General features: G+C 33.7%; 2 protein-coding genes, 1 long non-coding RNA gene and 1 other non-coding gene across 8 annotated transcripts; 3 read left to right on the plus strand and 1 right to left on the minus strand.

Moving 5' to 3' along the window:
- The first annotated feature begins 509 nt into the window (after positions 1-509).
- On the plus strand, positions 510-5,897 carry ABO1 (IKI3 family protein). Of its 3 annotated transcripts, none has more exons than XM_078966820.1 (5): positions 510-874; positions 1,256-1,589; positions 1,679-4,631; positions 5,071-5,166; positions 5,419-5,897. In XM_078966820.1, the coding sequence occupies exons 1-5, from the start codon at positions 716-718 to the stop codon at positions 5,732-5,734; spliced, it is 3,858 nt and encodes a 1,285-aa protein (XP_078822946.1). In that variant the 5' UTR covers positions 510-715; the 3' UTR covers positions 5,735-5,897. The 3 variants fall into 3 exon arrangements, with proteins under 3 accessions (XP_078822946.1, XP_078822945.1, XP_078822947.1); XM_078966819.1 differs by having other exon boundaries at positions 511-874; positions 1,673-4,631; XM_078966821.1 differs by lacking the exon at positions 510-874 and having other exon boundaries at positions 1,439-1,589; positions 1,669-4,631.
- A 1,832-nt stretch (positions 5,898-7,729) lies between these two features.
- Positions 7,730-7,801, minus strand: TRNAC-GCA (transfer RNA cysteine (anticodon GCA)). Its single transcript has one exon. It is a non-coding gene; the product is annotated as a tRNA-Cys (tRNA).
- A 1,359-nt stretch (positions 7,802-9,160) lies between these two features.
- Positions 9,161-12,067, plus strand: LOC145008195 (actin-depolymerizing factor 2). The gene is made up of 3 exons (XM_078966822.1): positions 9,161-9,312; positions 10,141-10,406; positions 11,639-12,067. Exons 1-3 carry the CDS (start codon positions 9,310-9,312, stop codon positions 11,787-11,789), a joined length of 420 nt encoding a protein of 139 aa, XP_078822948.1. The 5' UTR covers positions 9,161-9,309; the 3' UTR covers positions 11,790-12,067.
- A 4,114-nt stretch (positions 12,068-16,181) lies between these two features.
- LOC145008094 (uncharacterized) lies at positions 16,182-18,434 on the plus strand. 3 transcript variants are annotated; one of them, XR_013663264.1, is made up of 3 exons: positions 16,182-16,583; positions 16,664-18,000; positions 18,119-18,434. It is a non-coding gene; the product is annotated as an uncharacterized LOC145008094 (long non-coding RNA). The 3 variants fall into 3 exon arrangements; XR_013663263.1 differs by having other exon boundaries at positions 16,814-18,000; XR_013663262.1 differs by having other exon boundaries at positions 16,182-18,000.
- The last annotated feature ends 2,282 nt before the right edge of the window (positions 18,435-20,716 follow it).

A 20,716-nucleotide genomic window follows, 5' to 3' on the forward strand; every position in this document is an offset into this window, starting at 1 on the left:
GGTTTGTACTCCCGACGACCTCTGCCAAATCTCGATTTCAAACGATTTTCAGGTTTTTATTTCAATTTCAAAATTGGAGAAATCGATTTCAAAAACTCCATTTCAGAAAACCGATTTCAGAAATTTGGGGAAGAAAACTCAACGACGGAGAAAGATCGGAGGAAGGCAGGGAGGATGATGGCAGTGGGATGCATCGATGATGGCGAAGTTGTAATGGTTGTGAAGAGAGAAAGCGATGGAAAGGTATCGACGTAAGGGGGGAGGGCAGACATGTCCATTTTTCTTTTCAGATTTCCTATAAAACACTTATCTGATTCAGATGCAAAATTAAGAGGTAAACAAAGCTTTGAATAAAAAAATTCAGGCTTACCTCTTATTAAGAGACGATAAAAGCTAAACAAACGGGGCTAAAGATAGATCACGTAATAGGAATTATTTTCAATCGTAGTCTTTAACATACAATTGCGAACCACCAAAGAACCCGACCATTGTTTGTTAGAATTAAAAAATTAAAATCTAAATAATTTTTTTTTTTGCCGATGAAAAACGGGTAAACCCTCGTTCTACGCAGCCTAAAACCCTTTAAACGCCCCCAACAGAATCTAGGGCACCTTCAATCCCCCAAAACAGATTTCATCTCTCTTCCCACTATATTCAAACTGTGTTCGTCTGTTGATGATAGCTGCTTGAAGATTGTATTGATTTTGGAACGAAGATGAAGAATCTGAAGCTGTCATGGGAACTGTCATCTAACCTCCAGTTACAATCAGAAAATGAAGTGATTCGTTGCACTGCTTTCGATATCGAACAGAATCGGTTCTTCTTTGCGTCTTCTGCTAACTTCATTTACACCACTCATCTTCCATCTTCTCAGGTAAGTGAGAAATTTCTACTCTTTAGGACAAGTCTTACCAGTTGTTTATTATGTGAGAATACAATTAAAATGTATAGACTCTAAAACTGTTGAAAAGATAGTTATTTACGGCAATGAATTCAATCCAGGGTTCTGCAAGATTATGTGTTCTGTTTCCAGACGTTGTAGGTGGAATACTTCGATGAGCACTCGGTTAAATCACGATTCTAATAAAATGAAAACATTGAAGTTAGGTGTTAAATAATAATGCCCGTAGGTTTGACACTAACTGTCAGTTTATGTGAGGAACCTTGTGTTTCTCAGATCTTGTTTCGTAGAACACATGTAAAATAGAACAATCAATCTTCTTTATCAACTCTAAAATGTTATGAAATATTGCAGATCGAAGAATCATGGGGCAAATCATCATCAAATCCACTGGTTGAGGCCATTGATCTAGATCCTGACGACTCTATTACTTCCTTGGAGTATCTCATGGAGAAAGAGGCACTCATTATTGGAACTTCAAGTGGGGTGTTATTGCTATATAATGTGGATGATAATGTAACAGAAGTTGTTGGCAAAGTGGAAGGTGGAGTTAAGTCCCTCTCACCAAGTCCAGATGGAGATTTGCTTTGTATAATCACTGGTTTAGGCCAAATGCTGGTTATGACTCATGACTGGGACTTGTTATATGAAATAACACTCGGGGATCCTATTGAAGATGCCGACACATGTAAGGATTCCTTACCATATTTTCTTGAATTAATCCTTTTTGCAACATATGACTTGATAGATTATTAAAACATCTAAAGTCAGTCTCAGGTGATCGGATCCTTGATTCAGAATGTTCCGCCACCTGGCGAGGTGATGGGAAATTCTTTGCTACAATAACTTCAATCAACAATTCTTCACATAAGAAGCTTAAAATTTGGGAAAGAGATACGGGTAGCTTGCATTCTGTTTCAGAACCCAAGTCTTTTATGGGAGAAATTGTGGAATGGATGCCATCTGGCGCCAAAATTGCTACTGTTTGTGATCACAAAGAAGAAAACAAGTGCCCCTCTATAGTTTTCTTTGAAAGAAATGGGTTAAAAAGAAGTTCATTCAGTGTAAACAGTGGAATAGACAGCATAACAACTGTCAAGAATCTAAAATGGAACTGTAATTCTGATCTTCTTGCTGCCATTGTTAGAAAGGAATCTCATGACTCCATCAAGATATGGTCTTTTAGCAACAATCATTGGTACTTAAAACAAGAAATTAGGCATTCAAGGCATGATGGGGTTAAATTCATGTGGGACCCTGTAAACCCTCTTCGGTTAGTATCTTGGAATCTAAAAGGCATGATTATGGTTTACAATTTCATCTGGGTTACAGCAGTTACTGATAATTCAGTAGCCTTAGTTATTGATGGATCAAAGATTCTAGTAACACCACTTTCCATATCCCTATTTCCTCCCCCTATGTGTCTCTTTGAGCTTGAATTCCCTTCTTCTGTTAGAGAAATGGCATTTTTGTCTTTTAAGAATCGTTTGGCAGCATCTTTATCAGATGGGAGCTTGTCTGTTGTGGAGCTTCCTGACATTGACATGTGGCAAGATTTAGAAGGGGAAGTCTTTCGTGTTGAGTTGACCATTCTTGAAAATCCTACACCCTTTCTTCATCTAACATGGTTGGATTCACATGTGCTTCTTGGTGTAGCTCCTAATGGCCACCTTTTGGAACTTGAAATTATGTGCTCTGAGGATCATATTCATGGTTCAGTGGCATGCTCAGGTTGGGATGCTAAAAATAGCAACATATTTTCTCTTGAGAGAAATGTGATTGCCGTTGCTTCTAACCCTGTTAAAAAACGTTCAGCATTTATTCAGTTAAATGGTGGGACTATTTTTGAGTACACATCGGGTTTGTCTCTTCAGGAGCATAACAATTTGCGTTTTTCCCAATCTTGCCCCTGGATGAGTGTGGCCCCAATTGGAGATTTTGGGGTATTGGAGTCTTTTTTGTTATTCGGGCTTGATAACAACAGTAAGCTACATGTGAATCAAAATGTTTTATGTAACAACTGTCACAGCTTCTCATTGTACTCAAATTCCCAAAATCAAGAGATGACACATTTGATCCTTTTGACCAAACAAGACTTTTTATTTGTTGTTGACATTCGTGATATTGTTCTTGGTCAAACGGAAGTCAAATATGGGAACTTTGTACCTGTTATCACCAGAAGAAAAGATGAAGAAGGAAAGAAGTTTATACAAATATGGGAAAAGGGTTCCAAGATCTTAGGGGTTGTTCATGGAGACGAATCATCTGTTATAATACAAACAACCCGTGGAAACTTAGAAAGCATTTATCCAAGAAAATTGGTGTTGGAATCGATTGTGAATGCTTTGGTCCAAGGGCGTTTTAGGGATTCCCTACACATGGTAAGGCGACACAGGATTGACTTTAATGTTATTGTTGACCATGGAGGGTGGGAGAATTTTTTAAAATTGGCAACCGAGTTTGTCATCCAGGCAGACAATTTAAACTACATTACCGAATTTGTCTGTTCATTAAAGAACGAAAATGTGATGGAGACTTTATACAAAAGCTACATAACAAATGATGCAGATGTTAAAGTATCAAGAGATGTCGATAACAATAACAAGGTCAATTCCGTCCTTTTGGCTATCAGAAAAGCTCTAGAGTCCCAAGTTCCAGAAACCCCAGAAAGAGAGCTTTGCATTTTAACAACTTTGGCAAAAAGTGATCCCCCGTTTCTTGAGGAAGCTTTGGAGCGGGTTAAAAAGATCCGTGAGATGGAACTATCAGATTCCAGCGACCCAAAAAGACAAAACTACCCCTCTTCTGAAGAATCTTTAAAACATCTGTTATGGCTATCAGAAAGCGAGTCCCTTTTTGAAGCTGCTTTAGGTCTTTATGACTTAAACCTTGCAGCCATTGTTGCATTAAACTCACAACAAGACCCAAAAGAGTTCTTACCCTTTCTTCAAGAACTAGAACTCTTGCCAGGTGGCATAATGAGATACAAAATCGACCTCAGACTTCAAAGACACGAAAAGGCACTCCAACACATTTTTCACGCAGGCGATTCTTACTTTCAAGATTTTATTAATCTCATAATAAACAACCCTCAACTTTTTCCTCATGCACTTCAATTAGTAACAGACCCCATTAAAAGAAACCAAGTTCTTGAAGCATGGGGAGATTATTTAACAGATATAAAATCATTCAAAGATGCTGCAACAACATATCTATGTTGCTGTAATCTACAAAAAGCTTTGAAAGCTTACCGGGCTTCTTACAACTGGACTATGGTACTTACTGTTGCGGGTCTTTTAAAACTAAAAAAAGACGAAATTACCCTTTTGGCAAACGAACTGTGTGAAGAGCTACAAACGATTGGGAAACCGAGTGAGGCTGCGAAAATCGCGTTGGATTATATCGGAGATTTTAAAACTGGGATAAATTTGTTGATTTGTGCAAGGGAATGGGAGGAGGCTTTGAGGGTTGCTTTGATGGATAGGAGGGAGGAGTTGGTTGCTGACGTGGCGACCGGAGCGGTTGACTGTGCCGCCACGTTGGTGGCTGAGTATGAAGAAGGGGCGGAGAAAGTGGGGAAGTATTTGGCACGGTATTTGGCGGTCCGGCAGCGGCGGTTGGTGCTTGCCGCCAAGATTCAGGCGGAGGAGCGGTCGGTGAATGACTTGGATGATGATGCTGTTTCGGAAGCTAGTAGCAGTTTTAGTGGAATGAGTGCTTACACCACCGGGTATGAATTTTTACTTATTTGCCCTTCTTTTTTTCTTTCCAACTCATCCCATGTTAAAATTGATGAATGTTGTGAAATTAGTTTTTTGGAATGCAGGGGTAAAATGGTCATTTAGTTTCATTCAGATGGATTATTCAGTCTAGAAAACACTTTTTATCCAGCCAGTTTTTCATACAAAACTTTATGGAGGAAAAAAAAAGAAAAGAAACAGCACCTTAATCATATATAATACCATAATAGAGTAAATTACATTTTTGGTCCCTGTGGTATACTGCTTGTTTCGGATCTGGTCCTGAAAGATATTTTTGTTGCTTTTTCGATCCATCTGGTACCATTTTGTCAAAGTTTTGGTCTAAGTTAACACACTAGGTGACAAATGTGTGAAAATGACCAATTTGTCCTCACTTTTTGCATCCTAAACATTCTGATCCATGTCCAGGTCAAGAAAAGATTCTGCTGCTTCCATGATTTCGAGTAGCACTAGCAAAAGAGGGCAAAGACGCCAAAAGAAAAAGGGAAAAATCCGTGCTGGCAGGTACTTTGTATTCAACTTTTTTTGAGTAAATTACATTTTTGGTCCCTGATTATAACTGATTTTTGCAAATTTGGTCCCAAAAGTAACGAGCATTTATTTGGAACAAGTACCAAAAAGTGTTATAAAAGCCTCAGATAAGGACCAAAGTTGCAATAGAAGAATATGTTTTCCTTTTTAATAATTTATATATTCTTTTTGTGTCCCGATTTAAAAATAAAAAAATAAAATAAAATTGTGTTACATGGTATGCAGTCCTGATGAGGAAATGGCATTAGTGGAACATCTAAAAGGCATGTCCCTGACAGCTGGAGCAGCACGTGAGCTTAAATCTTTGTTGGGTTGTCTTGTAATGATTGGAAAAGAAGACATTGCAAGAAAATTACAACGTGTTGCTGAAAACTTTCAGTTATCACAAACAGCAGCTGTAAAAATAGCTTCAGATGCAATGACGTGTGAGAGTGTGGATGAACATACGTTTGTTTTGGAGGTTTATTTGAAGAAATTAAGGAAGGATTTGTTGCAGTCCGAGGAGTTCTCTTGGCAGTCCAAGGTTTTTGTTGCTCCTTAGGAAGTAACGGTTGTTGGTTTTTTGATTTCATTTTTTTCTTTTGAATAATTGAATTTTGGTCGAACTTTTATGGCTAGATGCGGTTATTTTTATGTATTATTTTTTTTATTGGCGAATTTTGTTAACATTTGTGATTGTTGTTGATCTATAAGATTTAGTTAAATGGTTGTTTTGCTACGTAAATGATATGTTTTATGTTTATAACTACGTTGCACCCGTAAACATTGCACATGATATGAAATAAAATAGCTATACACTTTTGAATCGATATTATGGAATTATTAACAAATTGAATGGAAGCAAAATTATGGGTGTGAAATTATTTTATTGGTTTATGTAAGGTTTAATATTTTATATGGATAATTACGAAATTAGTTGAGTTCCGTATTTTAGTTATGTTTTATAATGAGATTAATGTTGAAGTTGGTGATTTATGATGATTCGATCCATATAAATAGTAAAGCATACAATATATAATGCTTTGCTACGGATTTTTACGTGTTTTTATCGTGTGTTAAGAGTAAGAATTGATTAAACCAGTGATATTTTATAAAGTTTAAAGTTGAGGATGAAAGTAACATTTAAAAAAATAGAGATGGTGGAAAATACATTATATATATATATATATATATATATATATATATATATATACACACACACACACACATAAACACAAATAGATTAATGCGAAAAAATAAATATTTTACGAAATTACGAAAATTAACAATAAATTAAAGATAATAAATTTACATTTGATGATGTTATGGTAATATAGATTTAAAGGTTGTTTTAACAATTGATTTTTTTTTTCTTCATGTACTTAATAACTTTTAAATTCAAGTTTTCATAATAAAAATATCAAAAAACATGTTTTTATTAATATGAAACAATTTCTCATGTATCATCGATTATCATTATATAGTTCAAAGTTTGGATGACTTCTTGTCTAAAATATACGGTTGAGGTGACATAATTTCATAAGTTTTCATTGTTTTTGCGTTTTCGCAAATTATTTGCATTTGCGCATCACACCTCCCATATATATATATATATATATATATATATATATATATATATATATATATATATATATATATATATATATATATATATATATATATATATATATATATGAATAAAAAATTTGTGGATTTCAAACTTTTGTAGAAATTTATAGTTCAAACAATATGATCTATGAAAAAAATATAATTTATAATAATATAATTTTTTTTAAAATTTTATTCTATAACGATATAATGATTTTTTTTTAAAAGTGAAAATATATCATGTTTGATGCATGTTGAATTGATACAAATTTAAATCATTATTGAAGATAAAAAAGACACGGTCTGAATGATATATTTCGGATTTATAATAAGCATTACATAATAAAGCTATTGTTGAAACTTAGATTTAGTAGTTTGATTAGTTTCCAAGTAATATATACTTGTTTTTTTTTTATACAATATAGTGGGTTTATTAAATTTCAATAAATTCTTACCATATGAAATACAGGTTTTATTATAAATTCGATGGTTTATATATAATAGTTTCTATTTAATATGAAACTATTAAATATTCAAAAAGATTTTGCTGCATGCAATTACAAATGGAGTTGTGGTTACAAGCATATGCAAATACTTAGATTTTGTTAGATGAAAGTTTCTTTAGATTTTGCAAACCCCAAAGTTATTTAGTAGACGTTAAAGCCAAAATTATTTATTTGCACATCACCATCCCTTATTATTGAAAATCTTGATTATGCTTCACGCAACCAACTTATTTTTCAGACATTTGATTATTGACATCTATAAATTTCTTTGTAGATTATACATTATGATATCTACAAGATAAAATCAATATTCAGATATTTCTTTGGTTCCTAATCGGAAATGTTTAAGTTTTAATAAAAAAAAAATCAATATAAGAAGACATTCTTGCTAATTTTTAAAGTTGAATATAAAATTTGAGAAAATGACAAACATTTTGAAAAAGAGGGCCCAACCGGGTTCGAACCGGTGACCTCTTGATCTGCAGTCAAATGCTCTACCACTGAGCTATGGACCCATTTGTTTTATACTGTAGAATTTTTCTTTATATATTGGTTTTAAAGGCTATATTTTTATTAATTTATTTTTTACAAAATGTTATAATTATACAACTAAAAATGACAATTGTACTTTTGGGAAGATAGAATGTATATAAAGTATGTATTTGACATTTGACTTTCAAAATAGCAATTGCACTTTTAGACGTCTATAGGTGTAGTACAACAAAAATAAAATAAAGATGTCGATACGTCTTTTCGGGAAATAAAAACTGTCAAACGGAACCAGAAAAAGTTAATAATTTCATTACAAATTTCAATTTGTATGATTTTTTGGGAAATTATGGGCAAGGAAAATATGATATGCTATACTTTAATTAATAAAAATAGTGGATAGTGTTCTTTAAAATTAGTGTTTGTTAAAATATGATAAGATGCTTAAAATAATAATTTCATTTATTATTATTATTTTTTTTGTGTTTATTATCACCTGATTGTACGATTGCCTACAGTAGTTGTACATTCCCATCACAGATTTGTTCCAATCTCGTGGCGATAAATCAAACGAGATAGAAGACACGTGTCATACAAGGATTGGTTTTGATGTGCTTTTTAATAAGTTGCGGACATATAACGCAGAATGTGAATAGTAGAGGCAAAGAGAGAGAGAGAGAAAACTAAAAGGGAAGTCTTTGAAACGAGCCCTTCATTTTTCAAAAGTTTTCAATAATTTCCTTCAACAAAAAGACATTACTCAAATTTGTACCTTAATCTTTTTAAATTTTCAAAACAGCCCTTTTGTGTAAGTAGCAAGTGTCTTTTTTCTTTTTTATCATATTTTAAATTTAGCATGTTAGTGAGAACTCAACGTTTATTTAATGCTTGATAATTCATTAGTTTTAAAAAAACATATTTATATATTCTTAGTTAATATTTATACCAGCCATAAATCATATGTTTTGTATATGTTAGTGACAAACAATTTGTTCATTTGAGTTAAATATGATCGAAATTAGCAACTATAATGATAACAATAAGTCTATATCGTGATTCAGTTAACACTTAATGACAGATTTTAGTATTTGTTTTCTTACCCATATTGATTTGATAATATTGAAAAAGTTAGTTGATTCACTGATTGATTGCAAAAGGGGACCTCATAGTAAAGACATTGTAAATGCCACCAATAAATAGTTTTTAAATAATTAGTTTATAAGGTTTTATTATAACTTATATGTCTTTTTTATATTGACATTCAAACGAAACACATAACATATAGAAATAGAAATGAGCAGAGTAATTGAACATCATCATTGTTCTTTTAGGGTTTAAAGTGCAAATTGGTAAAACGTCAGGGGGGTCTCTAAAATTCGAACTTGTTAAAATGAGAGAGGACTCCGAAAAATCCCCAAATTGAAGGCAAGCAGACACGTCTTTCTCGGTCGTTGCAAAACACCCTAACATTTCTGAATCGGAGCCCTAAATTTTCTCGATCGTTTTTGTTCATCACCCTCCTTCGCCTGAAATCATGGTTACGTCTCTTTCTCACTCTATGATACGCTCACAGAAACAGACTTTGTTGACTATTTTGTTCGCATACTGCGATTGTTTGTGGCTTTGTTTGATTTGAGATATTTACTGCGATCTGTATGCGATTTAGCTGATTTTGTTAATTCGTTTGATGTTGATAGTGTTGATCTTTGTTCCCGGTGATTGATTTTCGATTATCTGTGATTTAATGTTCATTATCATGCTTAAACTCATAAGTTGACTTTGAGCTAGATCGAAGCTCCAAATTGTCAGATGCGTACACGGATCACTCAGAAGTTGCTCAATGCATCAGTCGCGATCTTCCTTTTGTCTGTATGGGGTTTTAGAACTTTATCGCAATTAAGATTAGGTCGAGATCTGTGAGGAATCTGATTCGAGATTTTGAATATAAACAATGAAATTATAGGCTGCTTTTAAGTGATTTGTTACCAAACTTTAGTTAGTTTATTGTTTGATGCGAACTACGAAGTGCTGGTGAAGTAATGTGGATCGCAGAGGCGCTAATTGTTATTTTGTGGTGGGTGGAATTAGTTTATCCTTCGACAGATTGTGTATCACTTAGATCTTATGGGTTGGTGAACTGGCAGGGCCCTTTTGTCAACTTTAAGATATGGTTGGTGAAACTATGGTCCGGAGAGTGACTCTGTGGGGCAGCTTTAAGAATTCTAATAGCTATACATTATCTGATATAACTAGAACAAGAATCTTTTGTGATGCAATTTTTATATATCGAATAAGCACTACTTGCAATTTCTTTTTTAGAACTTTATAATGCCATGCTAATATTGTTATGGTGGTGGATTGATAGGCCAATGCAGCATCAGGGATGGCTGTGCATGATGACTGCAAGCTAAAGTTTATGGACTTGAAGGCAAAAAGGACCTTCCGTTTCATCATTTATAAGATCGAAGAGAAACAAAAGCAGGTGATGGTTGAAAAGCTTGGAGAACCAGCGGAAACTTATGATGATTTTGCAGCATGTCTCCCTGCTGATGAATGCCGATATGCTGTCTTTGATTTTGATTTCATGACTGCAGAAAATGTCCCAAAAAGCAGGATCTTCTTCATCGCCTGGTACCAATAACGCTTCAATGGTTTCTTTATCATTTTTTGAAACTTAACGTAGGGTCAATTGCAGAAAAACCATTATATCTGCATAATTTTTGTGAGTTAACCGCTTATACTTTTTCTTTTTCCAATCAAACCATAAAAATTTCAGACATTTTTCCAGTTTAACTGTTTTGACCAAATCAGTATGGATTATTTGGAAAACATCAATGAAACCTATTATAAAAATTGTTATATTTTGGAAAATGTCCAAAACTTTTATTGTTTGCGTAGAAAAAATATAATATTAGTAGTTAAACGGCAAAAACTGCCCAAAACATAATGTTTTTTTTTTTTTTTTTTTTTTTTTTTTTGTAATTTTCTGTCTTATAAATTATAATGGTACCAATAACGTTTTAGTGGTGTCTTTATTTTTGTTTGAAATTAAACATAGGGTAAATTACAGAAAAAAACATTATTATATTTGGCTACTCTGTGGTTTACTTTGACCACATATGCTTAATTTTTTCCAGTTAAACCATACAAGTGTCAAATATTTTTACAATATAACCATTTTGATTTGATTTAACGGGTCACTATGGTTGATTAAGGAAAAATACAGTGAAATCTATTATACTAGGTCAAAATGGTTAAATTGGAAAATGTTGGAAACTTCCATGGTTTGATTTGAAAAAATAAAATATGGTTGATTCGTGAAAAAAAACGCCAGTCAAACCTTAATATGATAGGTTAAAATGGTTAAATTGGAAAACGTTAGAAACTTTTATGGTTTGATTGGAAAAAATAACATATTAGTTGTTACACCACAAAATTGCCCAATCAAATCTGTTTTTTCCCTTTAATATATTACAATGGTAACAATAACCCCCAATCGATTGTTTATTATTTTCTGAAGTTTAATATAGGGAAGTTACAGAATAATCTTCTATGTTTTGGGGCAATTTTGCAGTTTACAGACTAATAGATTATCTTTTTCCAATCAAACCTTAAAAGTTTCATTCAAGATATTTTCCAATTTAAGCATATTGACTTGATATGACAGTTGAAAATGTTTAGTTTGGAAAAAATGGTTAATTCGGAACAGATATTTGAAAGTTTATGGTTTGGTTGGAAAAAATAAAGTTATAGGGGTTAAACCGCAAAACTGCATAAAATAAATGTTTTCTTTTTGGTAATATTCAGTTTGTCACATAGTTTATTATTTAATACTTGTGTAAAATGTGGCATGAAATTGAAAGGTCACCTGATACTGCAAGAGTGAGGAGCAAGATGATTTATGCAAGCTCAAAGGACAGGTTCAAGAGAGAGCTTGATGGCATTCAGATTGAATTGCAAGCAACCGATCCCACCGAGGTTGGGCTTGATGTTATTAGAAGCCGAGCAAATTAAACATCTAAAATTTCAAATGGAGATGACGAGGATTCTTCATAGAATATTGTGATTTTATGTTAAATGTTTATAGTTGTTTCTGGTATGGTATGTAGTATCAGTATCAGTACGAACGAGTACCAGTTGTTACTTTCCTCAAAAGTCTTGCTTTCCGTCAAGAACCAGTGTGATTTCAGGTAAAAAAATTTGTGTGATGTTTTGTGTGATTCAAGTATTCAACACAAGTAATATGGGATTTGTATTGTATTTCAATTTCAATTTCATTTCATTTCATTTCATTTCTTACAATCATATTAATGCTATTAAACTGGAATCACCATTTAAACATGTTTGTTATACATAATTGTTGACAAAGAATAATTTTTTCAATTATTTAGTTTGACTTTGTCTCCCTGGTTTTACAAGTGGTTGTTAACTTCCGTTTGTGGGAATATATATTTTTTCAAATTTATTCATGACTTTACAAGGATCTATATTTTGAGAAACAACTCTCAGGTTTTTAAGTGCTCAAAGAAATCTTAAGCGTTTCTTGAAGATTTGAGAAGCATAATACGTTTGTTTATTTGCTAAACTGAGCACCTACCAGCATGTGTAAAAAATGGAACTCGTTTTATTAAAGCATGGAAGTGTGCATATATTGGATGCAAATGAGAACAAAGCTTGATTATAAAAGTGTGCATACAGCGGATACAATGGAGGATATAAGTTATACATCTCAGTGTGCATATGTTTATTAGACTGTATTATAGGTCCGGTATATTTGGTTGTATCTGGCCTTATTCGTGTGTTTGTACTATATAATCTGTGATTTAATAATAAGGATTCGATATGGAACTATACCAAATAACTTGGTATCAGAGAAACCCCTTCGTGTTTGTTTGCTGCTTCCTGCATCTTCCTTCTCCCTTATTCTTTTCTTGATTAAAACGTACTCATGGCCGGCTCCCCACCTTCTAGAACATCTTCAGAGAAACCCTATGGTACAACAAATATCAAAGCTTCCATCCTCATCATTCTTGACATGGAAAAACTCAATTATAATGCATGGCATCAAATAATTGATACTCATTGTGAAAGTTTCGGTGTTGTTCATCATCTTGAGCCACCAGATGACAAAAAATAATGTAAACACATAGACTCAATCATTCGTCCATATGTGGATGTATGAAACCATATCCGAGTCTCTTCTTCATATGTATTTTAAAAAAAAAATAAAAAATCGTGTTTTACTGCATGGATGTGACACGATATTGAAACTCTTTTTCGCTCCAATGAAGAAGCAAGTGCAATGCAGTTGGATCTAGAACTCTGCAACATCACTCTTGGTGATTCAATCATAAAGGTATACCTAACCCGAATAAAATCTATTGCTGACCTCCTTGCCAATATCGAAGTCTGTGTGCCTGAAAGGAATCTTGTAACGTATGTTGTTAACGACCCCAATAGAAAGTTTGACCATGTTGCAAGCATTATCCATCGTAGGCGGCCTCTTTCATCCTTCCTTGAAACAAGGTCCATGTTACTTCTCGAAAAACATCAATTTTCGAATCAATCTTCTCCAATCGCTGCAAGCCCTTCTTCCCCCACCGTCTTTGTCTCTGAACAAAAAAACAACACTTACTCCAATTGAGGTGGTATAATAATCATGGTGGCAGTAAGAGGGGACGAAACGGAGGTCGTGGCGACGATCGTGGTGGTGGTCGCAGGTCTCAATCACCGACGCCAACTCTTCCAACACCACCAAGTTAGCACTCCAGATGGACCATCTAAAATCAATAGGTCACAGGCTTCTTCCAAGTCCTACTCAACAACATTGGTAGTCGACCCAAGGACAATAGTGGACTGCCTCGTTCCAGCTACTTCATCCAACTCAATATCAGCTTTCAATCCAACATCTTGCCACTGCTCAATAGGCTTTTTTGCCCAACAAACTGGCGATACTCCTCCTTGGACCTAGTTCCAACATGCATCAAATTCGGGTCCTCCTCAACCCATTGTCCTTTCGGAAATGTTCAATGCTATGTCACTTAATAATCCTTCTCAAGACGGTTGGGTAATGGATATGAGTGCAACCTCGCATCTTCATTCTAATGCATGCATACTCCATTTCAACAACATTGGCAATCGACCCAAGGATAACAGTGGGCTGCCTCGTTCCAACTACTTCATCCAACTCAACATCAACTTTCAATCCAACATCTTGCTCCTGCTCAACATGCTTTTTTGCCCAACAAACCGACGATACTCCTCCTTGGACATGGTTCCAACATGAATCAAATTTGGGTCCTACTCAACCTACTATACTTTCGGAAATGTTCAATGCTAAGTCACTTAATAATCACTCTCAAGCTGGTAGAGTAATGCACTACAAGAAAAATACCCTTTTACGATGCGTAAAACACGACGCTCTTTAATTTATGTTACGCATTAGAGAGCGACATTAAAAAAGTGTCATCTCTTCAAAAAATTTAAGGATTTAGGTCGCGCATTACCGAGTGACCTTAAATTAGTGTCTCATGTAAAAATATTAAAAAAACGGAAGGCACTTGTGCGTCGTCTGTGAATGTCGTTTTATATTTTTTTAAGTAACGCGCGTCTCGGAGGGAAAATGAAATCCCCAAATTTTTTAAACCCCCACCTTTTTCTCCCTCGTCTCCACCCCTCATCCACATCCACTACCTCCAATCCTCATTGTCTCTTCTAGCCTCAAACTATGGCGATGCACCTTGCTTCTCGAAGAATGCTTCATTTACCACCATCGTCCGATTATGTGAGCCCAAGGAATTGAGGTAGACGAAGAAAATTATGGATCAATCGCTTCACATCATGTTTAAGGTTAAGGGTTTGAGATTTCTTCCAAATCGAACCTCACACTAAATGGTTCGATCTCCTCTCTTTTTAGATTGTTCCCTCTACTAATGCCTCGACCTTCTACCATCGATGTTGATCTTTGAATTAGCAACAAGAAGCCCTAGGGCCTCCGCCTTCACCCACGTTCTCATAGTCGATCGTGAATCGGTTTTCAGTTTCTTCCAAGATTTAACCAATACAGAGGTGGAGGTAGGTTCCGATTTCGTATCAAAAGTCTTCACCTTCAGGCGGAACAAAAACCTAGGGATCAATTCGATTAATCAGTAGCAAAAGTCAGACATAATCTCAAAACTTGGCATGGAAAGAGTCTTGAAATCCACTTAAGGTAAGTTATTCAACATGGATTGTCTATCTCCTGCTTCTTCTCTCAAATTAATAGCAGCCGGAAAAATAACTTTGAGAATGATATATGGTGCTTTCTTGATTCTCACCCAAATTGTGTTTTCTTGCAGGTTCGTTCATTAACATCGACACACAATTAAATAAGTATCAGCCAAATATTCTACAATAGAGGATGGTTTCATGGGTTCTTTCACATTTACACCAACGATGGTGGAGCTAGATAGAGAGTTTATGGTGTGTAAAATACAACATTCTTAAACCAAGGGATTCAAATAAATAGCATAACCCAAACCCTTTATGGTAATTGGGAGCCAATCAGGGGAAAACGCAACCCTCAGACCACTTTTGCTCTCAAGAAACCTATGGTACGTACAAATTTTCTTTTCTTCCACTTCCTTTTCTTATCGGTATTCTTTCTCCTCCCTTCCTCTCCGGTGGTCGCCGTTGCTGCCTACTTCTACATTGGTGGAATAGCGGTGGGATTAGCCATGTCTGTTTACTCGGTCCATGAGTCTCTGACCGAATCATACTTGCAAAGTCGCTGACTAGAAATATTTACTCACTTTTCCCTTCTACTAGACGCATATTCTCCATCCTGTTCAATCTATCTATCGCACATCTTATCTCCTTCCACCAACACCGGACCTCTTTCTGTTTATCCGATGCTCGAATCAATTTCATGAAATCAATTTGGTAGGTTTGTGGAAATCAGTTAGCGGAATTGCTTTGTATCGATTCATGAAATCGTTTTTGAAATCGATTGGTATGAAATTCTAAAATCAATTTTGGATATCTCTATTAAACTGTCATCTACATTCTCCGCTTTTCACCATTGATTCACCTTCTAGTGTTCTAGTTTTCTATTATGAACACCATAATTATTAGTTTTAGAGACGTTAGAGGGATGACATATGGTTTTTTCTTGTTTGGAGAAGTGATGGAACGTACAGGGATGAAAACAACCTCATATTTGAGAAACAGTTTCAAACAATGGAGAAGCTTTTTGAAAGGAGACCTACTTTGACCTTTGATTTCAAACAATTTGCTTTTACATGATCAAACCGTTTGTACTATTTAATGATTATATATATATATATATATATATATATATATATATATATATATATATATATATATATATATATATATATTAAAATTCTTGTTAATTTTGAGCAATGCCATGGTGGAGTTGTTTTCATAACTACAGGTTACCCATATCAAATTAGAGATTGACAAGTTTTGCATGTGATGAAGATGATTTATATGTGCTAAGTCCTGTTAAAAACGGAGTTGGTAAACTATAGCTAAAGGGTATTATAGTCAAATTAAAGTTATCATAATAAAGTTGTTATCATAGCTTTTGTCCCTTTTTAGTTGGTTTTGTTTGCATTGATATCAAGATTGAAGGGTATTTATCATCAGATTGAAGGATATTATAGTCAAATTAAAGTTGTTATCATAGCTTTTGTCCCTGTTTAGCTGGTTTTGTTTGAAGACCAAGCTCATCGTCGGCATGCATGAGTATAAAGTTCACTTAAATTTCAAAACTTGAATGAGGAGAAGGAGAACATACAGTGTCAGGTGGGTTTTTAATCAATGTATTGATCTTTTCATACAATCATATTTTTCTTTGTTGATAAATAAAGATATGATACTGCAAGGTTGTAAGAGGTGGAAGGAGGATGATGATTTCAATATTTGATATTGTTGTGGGTGATGTCATACATCTTATGATAGGCGACCATGTAATATGTTTCTCATTTCTTGTGACTTATGTTTTTGCCCTTGTTTACATTTCATTCATAAACCAGGTTCAGCTGATGGGATTTTCATTTCTGGTTACTCTCTTTCTACTGATGAATCAAGTATGATCTGCTGACATGACATGATGACGTGCCAGTTTTGATGACATTGCATGCTGATATGATATACTGACGTGTCAAAATTGATTATTTTCATGAAAAATACAAAGTTTTCATTTTTTTTGATTTTGACATCACGTTTCATTTTTTTTTTTCAAATTTGACATTTTGTTTTTTTGTTCCAAATCAAACATCATTTTTTCCAATGTTGACAATTTTCCATTTGAAACCGTATAAATATTTCTTAATACATTTTAAACCGTATAAATATATTTTTCATTTAAAAAACATATTTTGGTATAATACAATGCTTTTTTTACATTCAAATCATAATTTTGTATATAAATATGTATTACGATAAAAATAGTAAACCACACTATCTGAGCAACCTAAACCAAACCTGGGTCTTGGAGCCAGGGCGGTCCAAAGGCCGGGCGAGCTTGGCCATGGCACAGGGCATCCAGATGTCAAGGGGCATCACTTTTCATTGACTTCTTATGGGTTAGTATTAATCTAGGCCCAATTTCTGATCCAGCTGCACCGTTGGTATGAGTCCAGTAGTACTAGGGCATCGACTTGAAGGAGGCAAAAGAAAATCAGCGCTAATTTCAGAAGCCGAGTAGTCGGCATGCTTTCACACTATTTCTAAAAACGAGGAGACAAGTCGCTTGAAGCCTAGAAATTCAAATCCCGAATGAATTGCATTATGAAGACCATAAATTTTTTGAGTTTAAATTATGTATTTGTGTTTCTTGTTTGCAGTTCTAAAGGCAAAAACTTTCTTGAGTTTCTTGAGTATTATAATTTCTGGTTGTGTTATCAATAGGTTTATTTTTGGATTTAATTATAACCACCACTAGATTTGTTAAGGATTTATTTATTCTTGATGACTTAATTATAAATTTCGTTAATTTTTTGTTCTTATATTTCTTCATTTATTTATATATTTAACAACAGACTGAGATCAAGGATTTGGAAAATGATGTGGAAAGACTTTGTTATGAGTACATAAGTTTCTAATCTCTTTTCACTGTTTACCATCACTACAAACAATATATGACTGATAAGCCTACTAGTGTGGTTAACTTTTTCAGGTTGCATTGTTGTTTGAGGAGCCTAGGCATGTAAATTTCAAGGTAAAAAAGTCAACGTTTAATATTCTTGTTTAAGGATTTGTTTAATAAACGTCTATTAAGTTATATTTTATGATTTTTCAAATTACTAGTGATAGTCGTTGTATGTTTACTTCTGTAGGAGATACTAAAGTAGAGACTTTTCTGGAAGTTTATGTGCATAAATGCATTGTTGGAGTGACAAATCTAGAGTAATGACCATTATGTCCCTGGTTGATGATGATGTCAAATTGGTAAAGGTTGATGGTGTAAACCATTGGATTTGGTTAATTTTGCTCACAAACAAGAAAAAGTTGGTTAGTATTTTTGCTTAAGCCTTAAGAGTACATTGCTATTATTTGGTGGTTGTAGATTTGGATACTTGCCTCACTCTCTCAAAATGATGTTTACAAACAAAACAAAACTGTCTTTCGTTATAAAAAAAGTTATTTCGGGGATGGATGCAATTTGAATATTCATTTATATTGATTTGTCCATGAACCTAATAACGTAATTGATCTTGTTTTTTTAGAAATTTAGAGCCATTAGAAACCACAAAGTTACAATTATTAGGTAAACCTGTTGTTCTGGTTCAACTATGTCAAGAAGTTCAAAGTTATTTTTATATTTGGTTAAAGGTGAAACATCTTTATTGCTTATTGGACTTCAACAATGGGGAAAAACTAAAGTTATTCAATTTGTTATTTTTTATGGTTACTATGTATATTGAAAAGTTTCTCTTTTGTATACTTCAATGTACGCTTTATATGGAATTTCAATCTCAAAGTCTCCTTTTTTCAAGGATGAACGAGTACTGATCTTTAGTCTTAAATGTCCTTTTATGTATATTTTTATTTGTATCCTTGTGTAATATTTTGTTATGTTGATTGTATATCTTGCATTTTACAAAGTCTTTGTGTTTGTTTATCTAGTATTTTGCTAAGTTTTTTTATAAATTTTTATATCACTTATAAAAAAATAACTGAGGTCTAAGTGATAGGTTTTGAGCACTACAACATTCCTATGGTGCACATGCAACCCTAATGCTTTGGATCTAGGTTTTTCTTAAGTTATACATGCAAATTATTATCCAAAGTATAAACCCTAATCTAGCATACAATTTTCAAAATTGATAACTTAAACATAGTTAGAAGAATACATTTTCTTGTAGCTTGTTGATCTTGACCTTCAAGAGCTTAGCGTCTCAATTGTTGCACCTCTAATGGAGTCACAAACACCAACTAGCAATAGATGAACAAGAGAGAGGATGGTGGCTAGAATTTTTGGCTAGGCTTTCTTCTAGGAATCAAGTAGCCGAAGACCTCATGCCAAGGGGTCTTTATATAGTTGTGTTGCTAGGGTTTTAGACTGAAACCCTAATTCTATGCTTAGGCCTTAAGCAATCTATGAAACCCTTCTAGAAGGCCCCTTGGATGAATTCTTCTATGGGCTTCCCATATAATTCTCCACCCCTTCCATTAGGAGTCCACAATCCAACTTGCAACTAACAGTAAGTTGCAATATCAGTCCCCATACATTTAATAAGTCTCTTTTGATCACCAAATTAATTTCTGATCAATACTAATTAAATAATATGATTTTTCAATCAATATATTATTCTTATAATATATTAATAAATCATCCATCAACCTCTTTCTCATAATTCATACTGTTAAGTTGTTATGGTGAAGGCAACCCAAAAGGACCATGTTACTATCGGGTCAACTACTAATATTTTGAGCACGTTAGAATTTGAACCATAAACACTTTCTATGGTATCTCACACCGACAATAAACGTCCCGAAACTTTTAAATACATATTAAAGATATGTTTGATTTTGTAAAATTAGTTTTTTTAACATTTATCTTAATCTTACAATACTACTTTCCGATTCCTTAAGTCATTTTTGTATTGACAAATTTATAATAAGAGCAACATAAAAGTCATGTTTGATAAAACTAGCTAGAAATTGATATTTTTATATGACTGATCGAAGATGTGTTTGATAAAACTAGCTAGAAACTGATATTTTTATATGAAGTAGCTTTTTGATTTAGAACTTTTTCTCAAAATTTTTTCTTAAAAACAAAAAAACAAGAAGTTCCCATGCCGAACATATATAAAAAATGCACCAGAAATAGATATGAAAATATGATCTCTCTTTTTAACATGATAGTATTAATAGATGTGTTTTCAAATACTATAACATTTTTTTTTAATTTTCCAAGTTATGACTTGATTATTTTAAATAATTTATATACAATGCTTACCAATGATTTTTTTTAAAAATAATTTAACCAATCCCTTCGTCCACGTCTAATCAACATTTCTTTTAGGTTTATCCTTTTTGTTTTTGAAGAGTAGTGTAACTATAACAATAGGTAATGCATACTATATCACATCATTTCTTGTCCTTTCTATACAATCGATTTCAAAAAGGCAATAGACCGAACACTGGTCTACTAACACCCAACCAATTTAATTAGTTAAACAACATCAATCAACCCGAACCAATTGATGCTGTTTGAATACACTTTTGACAATTATTTAAACCATTCCATTTGGTTTGACTTTTGGCTATTTCTCTCATGTAAATTCGACAAAGAACCCAAGAACAGATCTAGTAATTCAACCCAATATTTGCTTTACTTCATGACCCATATTCCGTAAAACCCAACCAATCTCTCTGTGTGTGTGTCCATTTTTTCTCTTTAGAACATTAAAAAAACTTTCTATAAG

The sequence above is a fragment of the Lactuca saligna genome, chromosome 8, assembly GCF_052625555.1.
Source record: "Lactuca saligna cultivar CGN05327 chromosome 8, ASM5262555v1, whole genome shotgun sequence".
In the NCBI taxonomy this organism is placed as follows: domain Eukaryota; kingdom Viridiplantae; phylum Streptophyta; class Magnoliopsida; order Asterales; family Asteraceae; genus Lactuca; species Lactuca saligna.